An 11,184-nucleotide genomic window follows, 5' to 3' on the forward strand; every position below is an offset into this window, starting at 1 on the left:
GGTTTTTTGCGGATGCCAGGAGAACTCTACCTGCCCGAATGCATAGTTCCAACTGTAAAGTTTGGTGGAGGAAGAATAATAGTCTGGGGCTGTTTTTCATGGTTCGGGCTCCTTAGTTCCAGTGAAGGGAAATCTGACATTCTAGACGATGGAAGCAAGTCCCCGCAGCAATGTTCCAACATCTAGTGGAAAGACTGTCCAGATGAGTGGAGGCTTATAACAGCAAAGGGGGGACCAACGCCCTATTAATGCCCATGATTTTGGAATGAGATGTTTGACGAGCAGGTGTCCACATACATTTTGGTCATGTAGTGTATGTTTGCCTTCTATTGTTGATTGATGTAGTGTCAAAGAGCAGGGACATGCTGGGATTCACATTCACTATATAGAACTGCCTGTCCTCTCCATCTCCTCATTCAGCTCTACTCTCCATAAACCACAGTACTTCTCAAAGGATGCTCGATGGTTTATGGAACCACATTATTTTCAAACCTGCATGATGGAATTCTATCTATGCTGAGTCATAAACACAACAATATAGCTGAACTGGTGGCCTTTCCAGGGACGCAGCCTCGGCCTGAGGCACTGTGATTCTCCCTAACCGTGCAGTATTTTCCCCAGAGGCAAGGGAAGGAGGAGGGCTTTAGCTGCCGCCACGCGAGGCGCCGAAACACTAATCAGCTTATGATCTGGGCCACAGCCTTTAAAACCTTACGACGCCTGTAAACGTGTCAGTCCGTGGCAGGAACATGTAAGCTGGCAAACGCCAAGTCATCTCTTTAAAGACCAGCTTGTGTGTGTGTGTGTGTGAGAGAGAGTGTTTAAGACACAGATAGAAAAAGAGAGAAAGATAGAGAGAGAGAAAGATAGAAATAGTGTGTGTGTGTGTGTCTCATGACTAGCCCGACTGCTCTTCCTGCCCAGAATCTCACTTAACCCTTACATCTAAGAAGCCCAGTCATTCTTGTGATAGGCTGACAGAGCTTGCCCTCACACCATGGAAACAGCCGTGAAAGTTGGGCAACAGAAATGCCACGCTTGATTTGATTTCTTTGTCGGAGTCGCGGGCAACACTGTGATAAGATTGTGAATGAGGGCCGAAGTGTTTGGGATTCAGTATGCGCGGCCAGCGAATTAACCACGTCTTTAAAGATAACAGGGGACCGAAGGATGCCATTATATACCAATCGGCTGACGCCACCGCCACCAACGCCCCAGAGAAGAAGTAGAGACTTGGCGTTACCATAGCAACACACTCTTTCACAACCGCTTACTTCATCGGCTGAGAGTGAAATGTCTCTTCTGCTGGCTGGGCGCTGGACCCTCACACGTCTGCTGCTCAGTGCTCACACACCATCGTGTAGCACGCAAACTCACACACACATGCCCCCCCCCCACACACACGCCACCCCGCCCCTACACACACGCCGCCCCGCCCCTACAAACACACACACACACACACACACACACACACACACACACACACACACACACACACACACACACACACACACACACACACACACACACACACACACACACACACACACACACACACACACACACACACACACTGAGCTGAGTAAATCCTCTTGTAATAAACACCAAGTCCCAATATCTGTGAGCCTTCCCTCATTTTCTCTCCCTTTGGACAGCTGGAAGTGTCCCCAATGGCACCCTACTCCCTATATAGTGCACTTAAATAGGGAATAGGTTGCCATTTGGGACGCATGCCCTGTCACCCTGAGCTGGCCTGCACTAGCCTGCAGCTCTTGCTTTTTACATGATCTCTTCAGACAGGCTCTTCTGCCATGACTAGACTCTCAATTCCCTGTCTTTTGCTAAAGGTTTAGCTGCATCATTGAAATTTCTCTGACATTTCCTTGGAATCGTTTGATTTGACTCCCAAATTTAAGCCTCCACCCTCGCAGGGATGAGTTAATCTTATCTACAGTGGGCCTAAAGTTGAGTCCTTAGGCTGGGGTCAAACTCTCACTCCCAATGACATAACTCCCCCATTGGCAAACTGTTGAGGAGAGCGACTGGCGACTGGCCATGTTACGCAAGGCTGATTAAAATAGATTGGAAATGTGTTGAGCTGCATATAGAGAAAACAATCGACATACACAAAAACATTCTGAATCACACACATTAAAACAGACCTGTATCAAGATTAAAGATTGGAATTGCAATATTAAGTACAACATTAAATGCTTAAGTACCAGGCTGATTCATAAGCATGGACATGACTCCTGAGTTTAACACTGGACTAGTGACTGATAGACAAGCAGCAGACTGCCTCTTCATCCACCTGTACACCATGCAATTAGCTCCCCCGGGTCATACTGCCAGTGAGTAGTGAGAGAGAGGGGAGACAGACAACATACTGCCAGTGAGAGGGAGGGGAGACAGACAACATACTGCCAGTGAGAGGGAGGGGAGACAGACAACATACTGCCAGTGAGAGGGAGGGGAGACAGACAACATACTGCCAGTGAGAGGGAGGGGAGACAGACAACATACTGCCAGTGGGTAGTGAGAGGGAGGGGAGATAGACAACATACTGCCAGTGGGTAGTGAGAGGGAGGGGAGACAGACAACATACTGCCAGTGAGAGAGAGGGGAGACAGACAACATACTGCCAGTGAGAGGGAGGGTAGACAGACAACATACTGCCAGTGGGTAGTGAGAGAGAGGGGAGACAGACAACATACTGCCAGTGAGAGAGAGGGGAGACAGACAACATACTGCCAGTGAGAGAGAGGGGAGACAGACAACATACTGCCAGTGGGTAGTGAGAGAGAGGGGAGACAGACAACATACTGCCAGTGAGTAGTGAGAGAGAGGGGAGACAGACAACATACTGCCAGTGAGAGGGAGGGGAGACAGACAACATACTGCCAGTGCGAGGGAGGGGAGACAGACAACATACTGCCAGTGAGAGGGAGGGGAGACAGACAACATACTGCCAGTGAGAGGGAGGGGAGACAGACAACATACTGCCAGTGAGAGGGAGGGGAGACAGACAACATACTGCCAGTGGGTAGTGAGAGGGAGGGGAGGCAGACAACATACTGCCAGTGGGTAGTGAGAGGGAGGGGAGACAGACAACATACTGCCAGTGAGAGAGAGGGGAGACAGACAACATACTGCCAGTGAGAGGGAGGGGAGACAGACAACATACTGCCAGTGGGTAGTGAGAGAGAGGGGAGACAGACAGCATACTGCCAGTGAGAGAGAGGGGAGACAGACAACATACTGCCAGTGAGAGAGAGGGGAGACAGACAACATACTGCCAGTGGGTAGTGAGAGGGAGGGGAGACAGACAACATACTGCCAGTGGGTAGTGAGAGGGAGGGGAGACAGACAACATACTGCCAGTGAGAGAGAGGGGAGACAGACAACATACTGCCAGTGAGAGGGAGGGGAGACAGACAACATACTGCCAGTGGGTAGTGAGAGAGAGGGGAGACAGACAACATACTGCCAGTGAGAGAGAGGGGAGACAGACAACATACTGCCAGTGAGAGAGAGGGGAGACAGACAACATACTGCCAGTGGGTAGTGAGAGAGAGGGGAGACAGACAACATACTGCCAGTGAGTAGTGAGAGAGAGGGGAGACAGACAACATACTGCCAGTGAGAGAGAGGGGAGACAGACAACATACTGCCAGTGAGAGGGAGGGGAGACAGACAACATACTGCCAGTGGGTAGTGAGAGAGAGGGGAGACAGACAACATACTGCCAGTGAGAGAGAGGGGAGACAGACAACATACTGCCAGTGAGAGGGAGGGGAGACAGACAACATACTGCCAGTGGGTAGTGAGAGAGAGGGGAGACAGACAACATACTGCCAGTGAGAGAGAGGGGAGACAGACAACATACTGCCAGTGAGAGGGAGAGGAGACAGACAACATACTGCCAGTGAGAGGTAGGGGAGACAGACAACATACTGCCAGTGGGTAGTGAGAGAGAGTGGAGACAGACAACATACTGTCAGTGAGAGGGAGGGGAGACAGACAACATACTGCCAGCGAGAGGGAGGGGAGACAGACAACATACTGCCAGTGGGTAGTGAGAGAGAGGGGAAACAGACCACATACTACCAGTGAGAGAGAGGGGAGACAGACAACATACTGCCAGTAGGTAGTGAGAGAGAGGGGAGACAGACAACATACTGCCAGTGAGAGAGAGGGGAGACAGACAACATACTGCCAGTGGGTAATGAGAGAGAGGAGAGACAGACAAACGACACAAACCCCAAGAAAGAAGGACCGTGTAACCAGGCTAGATTAGAACAGTTTGGTTCGGCTCGGCTCATACGGCTCAGGCCTGCTTCTACCTGATTCTAGGTTCACCTACCTCTGTCATTGCCACTAGCATACTGGAGAGGCTTGCTCTTATCGATGCTGTTAAAGCTCTGACTCCTCCTGTTGAGGTTGGAGGATCCTTGGCCCTTGGGGGCCCCGCTGCCTGCAGCGGACACCCTGGTCGGCCCTGGCAACCTGCAGAAGAAAACACAGCGGGTGAGGAGAAAGCGTGAACACACATAGAGCAACAAAAAGAAAAGTCTAGCTAGGTAGTGTGTTTGTGTTGTGCTGAAAGGACCATTATGTTCTCTCTGGGACATGCATAAGAGCCCACACACGGATATAACCTCTCACACACACACACACACACTTAGTGTTGTGCTGAAAGGACCATTATGTTCTCTCTGGGACATGCATAAGAGCCCACACACGGATATAAGCTCTCACACACACACTTAGTGTTGTGCTGAAAGGACCATTATGTTCTCTCTGGGACATGCATAAGAGCCCACACACGGATACACGGATGTAAGAGCGAGCTCTCTCACACACACACACACACACACACACACACACACACACACACACACACACACACACACACACACACACACACACACACACACACACACACACACACACACACACACACACACACACACACACACACAGCTAGTGTTATGCTGAAAGAACCACATGTATTCTCAGGGACACACACAAGAGAATACACACTTCAGCATCTGTGGACAAGTTGTCTAATGTGGATGTTTACTTCTGATGCCACAGCTGGAGCGCAGTCATAAGTCTCAGAGGGGAGAGGCCATAGGCTCATTATTCCATTAGAGACTCGTTAAAGCATGCTAACGGATCTCACAGTCCACTACACTGACACACAGGGCAAGGTCTTCTCAGTACTGCACCCAAACAACCTCCTGATTGGTTAAACACTGAGATTAACCAATCAGCATGGCTAAAAGGCTCAGTGTAACACGCACGGAATGCACCCACAGTCCTTGAGTCAAGCAACACAGAGGAAGAGATCAGACAACCGGCAAAATGGCGGACGGAAGACAGGGTGGTGCGGCAGGTGCCGCTTCTCATTCGAATGCTGTAATTTTATCTAAACCATCAGGTGTACGCCGACCCCAGCTAAGTAACTCATGCAAAGAGTTAAAGCGCAATTATGTGTTTTATCTCCAGTACTCTGCCATGATTGTCGGTTATGTAGCTGCTCTACTGATAATCTCAGTGCGTCCTTGCTGGGATGACACAATCAGTCTACTACCGGAGAATATTAACACCAAACACATTGGTTCACCGTTCCACGGGAGCGGACAGTACACAGCATACCATAATGTTCTGAATAATGGCCAAGTCTACCTCGCTCCTTATTCTACTGAACCGCTTAGGCGCAACAAACACAAGTCCAACATTTATCGGAAACTGTTAAACTACCTGTTCACTACCCTCCTGCTCTCCGGGGATGTGCAACTCAATCCTGGGCCCAACATCACCGAGCCAGCGATACGCACCGGAGTGGAAAGCGGTGGATGGCCTCGTCCACTGATCGTCGCCGCTGTGGAAGTGGGTGAGTGCTATGGTCCTATGGTTTCTCTCGACTCACCCGGCTCCAGGATAGATTTTGACTCTTCAAACATACCAAAGTCGCTATATGCGATCCCTGACTCTGCTTCTGGTACGCAAGCTGTTTTAATTAGTTCCCCGCATCCAGTGCAGGCGGGAGGGATTGTTAATTGCGCTACCGAACTGCCCCTAATCAAAACGAAACAAAACGGCCTAAACCCAGCCGTCAGAAAACACAGAAAATTTAACTTTTCTCAATGTGTCAATCACTCTCGAGTCATCTGGGACCCACGAGCTAAGCCCAAGGGACTACTAGGGGGGCACTTGAACATTCGTAGTGTCATTCCAAAAAGTGATCAAATTCAACATCTACTCACAGACTCCAACCTTGACTTTCTCTGCCTCTCAGAGACATGGCTCCATAAAAACTCTCCATCTGCTGCTTTGATTGTGCCTGGCTACAATGTTTTCAGGAGAGACAGGACTGAAGGAAGAGGAGGGGGTGTGATGATTTACATTAAAGAACATATCCGATGTAAACAAATTGAGTGGTCATGTGATAATGAACTAGAATGTATTGGCCTGAACATTACACTGTCTCCCCAAATGTCTTTTACCCTCATTGGAATGTATAGGCCACCTTCCACCAAAAGTGTGTTTTTTGATCAGTTTAATAACATGCTTAGGGAATGTGATTTTGGGAAAGAGGTCATCTTAATGGGAGATTTTAACATTAATTATGAAGACAAGTGTTGTAGGAAAACCCTCAAACGGATCACTAATACCTTTGACCTTACACAGCTAGTTAAAGGGCCAACCAGGGTGACTTGCTGCTCTAAAACACAGATTGATTTGGTGTTCAGTAATAAACCAGAGAGAGTGACTAAATCATTCAATATGGTTACTGGGCTATCTGATCATAATCTGACACTTATAGCCAGAAAGCTGTCTAAGAGCAGGTTTAACCTCTCTATTGTTAGAAAGCCTGATCAACTAAGAATACCTAAGAGTGAATTAAGCTATTTTGAAAACGCAATTAAGGGAATTAACTGGAATGATCTCTTGTCCTATGCAGACGTGGAAGCTGATAGTCAAGTTTTTCTATCCACAATCCAGACTACATTAAATGGTTTCCTAAAGAAAATCAAATCCAAACCTGGCCAAAAGAGCACTCTTCCTTGGCTAAATGGAGAAATCTGGAAATTGATGAAAGAACGAGATTATTATCTAAAAATAGCCCTAAGATCCAAATTAGAGCATAACAGACGTAGGTTTACCATGTTGAGAAATAAGGTGATGAAAGAAATCAGACTGGCCAAGGCAAACTTTTTTATTAACATAATTGGTGAAGCAAAGGGAAATTCTAAACTGATCTGGGAGAATCTAAAAAAGTTAACAGGGAAAGACCATAGTAACACTGCAAAAAGACTAGAAATCATGGTGAATAACAATCTAACACAGGATGCAGTCGAAATAGCAATAGCCTTCAATTCCTACTTTATTGACTCTGTCAGGGTACTGACACAGAACCCCTCCACTGGTTTCTTGGGCTCAGTGCTAGTAAATGATGCTCAACCTGTCTTCATCATAAGGGAGGTTTCTGAGTCAAAGGTGGAAAAGGTGATTAGCTCACTAAAGAACTCTAAAGCCAAAGATGTGTTTGGGATGGACTCTACCTTTCTTAAAAACTACAAAGAGTCACTCATTGGCCCCATTACTAAGGTCACCAACACATCTATTGGTCTCGGGGTGTTTCCAAGGGTATGGAAGTCGGCCATAATAACGGCCATCTTTAAATCAGGCGACCCTGCTGACGTGAGTAACTACAGGCCCATTAGTATACTACCTGTGGTGTCAAAGGTTGTTGAAAAGTGTGTAGCAGAACAACTGATTGCCCACCTCAACAACAGCCCCTTCACATTACATTCCATGCAGTTTGGCTTCAGAGCGAAACACTCCACAGAAACGGCCAACTGCTTTCTTCTGGAAAATGTGAAGTCCAAGATGGACAAAGGGGGCGTTGTTGGGGCTGTGTTTCTGGACCTAAGGAAGGCTTTTGATACTGTTAACCATGAGATTCTCATCACAAAATTGTCCAAGTTCAACTTTTCCCCCGATGCCTTGAGATGGATGAAATCATACCTTGAAGGCAGAACTCAGTGTGTCAGAGTGAGCAATGAGCTGTCGCCCACTCTTAGCTATGATGTGGGCGTGCCCCAAGGGTCAATACTGGGGCCCCTCCTGTTCAGCCTGTACATTAATGATCTGCCTTCTGTCTGTACTGGGTCTGAAGTTCAAATGTATGCAGATGATACAGTGATATATGTGCATGCAAAGAGCAAACAACAAGCTGCACAAGAACTCACTACTGTAATGGTCCAGGTTACAAAGTGGCTCAGTGACTCGTGTTTGCATCTCAATGTGAAAAAAACTGTTTGCATGTTCTTCACAAAGAGGGCAACAGATGCTACTGAGCCAGATGTCTATGTGTCAGGGGAGAAGCTCCAGGTGGTATCTGATTTTATGTACCTTGGCATCATACTTGATTCCAACCTCTCTTTTAAAAAGCATGTGAAAAAGGTAATTCAAATAACCAAATTCAACCTAGCTAATTTCCGATTTATACGAAATTGTTTGACTACAGAGGTAGCAAAACTGTACTTCAAATCTATGATACTCCCCCACTTAACATACTGCTTGACTAGTTGGGCCCAAGCTTGCTGTACAACAGTAAGACCTATTCAGTCTGTCTACAAACAGGCTCTCAAAGTGCTTGATAGGAAGCCCAATAGCCATCATCACTGTCACATCCTCAGAAAGCATGAGCTCCTGAGTTGGGAAAATCTTGTGCAATACACCGATGCATGTCTTGTATTCAAGATCCTAAATGGCTTGGCTCCCCCTCCACTCAGTATTTTTGTTAAACAGAAAACCCAAACATATGGCAGCAGATCCACAAGGTCTGCCATGAGAGGTGACTGTGTAGTTCCCCTAAGGAAAAGCACCTTTAGTAAATCCGCTTTTTCTGTGAGAGCTTCCCATGTCTGGAATACACTGCCATCAGACACACATAACTGCACCACATATCACACTTTCACAAAATGCTTGAAGACATGGCTAAAGGTCAATCAGATTTGTGAACATGGTCCCTAGCTGTGTGTTGCCGCTTTCCATGTCTGTTGTCTGTATGGTGAGGTGTGGAAACACTTTGTCGCTTTTATGAATTTTGTCTTGCTGCTTTTTGTTCTATGTTGCTCTGTCTGTATGCTACGTCTTGCTTGTCCTATGTTGCTATGTCTTGTTCTATGTTGCTATTGTCTATATTGTAATTGTTTTTAATAACCTGCCCAGGGACTGCGGTTGAAAATTAGCCGGCTGGCTAAAACCGGCACTTTTACTGAAACGTTGATTAATGTGCACTGTCCCTGTAAAAATAAACTCAACTCAACTCAAAGCTGGACACTTCAATGCATCTGGCGAGGTAACTGCCTTGGGCATAAATAAATTGATGGTCATCATCGACGGTCCTTTTCTGGGAACTTTTACTTTGATTTGAATGTTTTATCAGTGAGATAATTGACCTGGAAAATATGTTGCTGACGTCCAACTTTGCAGATGGACTCGTTGACCGTTACGAGGAAGTGAAATCTATACAAATCTGCCTTTGTCCTGGAAAAACATCATCACATCTCAAAGAAAATGATCTAATCACATGACCATTACAATATATCTCTATGAAGTTCATACAGTTTGATTACCGGTCCGCAAAACACACAAAACCTTCATTCATGCCCCAAACACACAGGACAACCTTCAGGCCTCTTTAGAGTGATACAGAAAAAATACATCTGGTTTCAGAGAGAGAGAGAAATAGAGAGAGAGAGAAATAGAGAGAGAGAGAAATAGAGAGAGAAATAGAGAGAGAAATAGAGAGAGAAATAGAGAGAGAGAGAGAGAGAGCCTGAGAGAGGTAAGAGAGAGAGGTAAGAGAGAGAGGTAAGAGAGAGAGGTAAGAGAGATACGAGAGAGATGAGAGAGAGAGAGAGAGAGAGAGAGAGAGAGAGAGAGAGAGAGAGAGAGAGAGAGAGAGAGAGAGAGAGAGAGAGAGAAGCCCACTTGAACAGAAGACCCTGTCATATGCTCAGCCCATTATCTATATTAGTGAGAGAGAGCACGTGTGTGTGTTTGACAGTACATACCTATGTGAAAGATAATGAGTATTATCAATATGAAACAGACACAGTATGTATAAAACCAAATGTGTGTGTGTGTCTGCTTCTGGCCGGAAGCTCAGGGGAGTCAGTCAAATTGAATAACAGGTTTCTTAGCAAGTCAGCACATCTGTAGCTGTATATCAGGACAATTACCAAAGCTTCCCTGGAATCGCTTCTATCAGCATCACAGACAGGTGCTTTAGGCTGCGGACAAGCTGTCACACATCGCCCCCTGCTGCGAACACGCTGAATTTAAATGGCAATTTATTTTTTAAAGTGCTATTAGTTGAGGGTGAGATGCCGAAACACTGTCAACACACCAGGGGTGTATCCATTAGTGCACACTGTAGCAAAATGAAACAAAATGCTTTGCAACAGAAAACATTTTCCAACAAAAAACAAGAGTTTCTTATTGAACAAGTTCAGGTAGTCCCTCCCCATTTGTCTTTTTGCTTCTGCTTGGTTCCTAGTGAATAGGACCCAGGTAAGCAGGTTTACTGAGAGAGTGGAGTAGGGATTTTAAGCTCAAAATCAATTGAAGAGGCTTGTTGGCACACTTTACACAGCTCTAGGAGCACAGAGGAAACACTTTACACAGCTCTAGGAGAATAGAAACACTTTACACAGCTCTAGGAGCACAGAGGAAACACTTTACACAGCTCTAGGAGCACAGAGGAAACACTTTACACAGCTCTAGGAGCATAGAAACACTTTACGCAGCTCTAGGAGTACAGAGGAAACACTTTACACAGGTCTAGGAGAATAGAAACACTTTACACAGCTCTAGGAGCACAGAGGAAACACTTTACACAGCTCTAGGGGCACAGAGGAAACACTTTACACAGCTCTAGGAGTACAGAGGAAACACTTTACACAGCTCTAGGAGTACAGAGGAAACACTTTACACAGCTCTAGGAGCACAGAGGAAACACTTTAAACAGCTATAGGAGCATAGAAACACTTTACACAGCTCTAGGAGTACAGAGGAAACACTTTACACAGCTCTAGGAGCACAGAGGAAACACTTTACACAGCTCTAGGAGCATAGAAACACTTTACACAGCTCTAGGAATAC

General features: G+C 46.3%; 1 protein-coding gene across 3 annotated transcripts in view; it reads right to left on the reverse strand.

Annotated features, from left to right (window-relative positions):
* LOC120050110 (neuron navigator 3-like) overlaps nt 1-11,184 on the reverse strand; it is a 226,253-nt gene that overhangs the window by 104,299 nt on the left and 110,770 nt on the right. For all 3 annotated transcript variants that reach the window (XM_038996755.1, XM_038996754.1, XM_038996753.1), the window contains exon 7: nt 4,364-4,506. In XM_038996755.1, coding sequence (XP_038852683.1) covers nt 4,364-4,506 — 143 coding nt within the window. The remainder of the gene's footprint in view (nt 1-4,363; nt 4,507-11,184) is intronic.

This window comes from Salvelinus namaycush, chromosome 6, assembly GCF_016432855.1.
Source record: "Salvelinus namaycush isolate Seneca chromosome 6, SaNama_1.0, whole genome shotgun sequence".
NCBI classification, from domain to species: domain Eukaryota; kingdom Metazoa; phylum Chordata; class Actinopteri; order Salmoniformes; family Salmonidae; genus Salvelinus; species Salvelinus namaycush.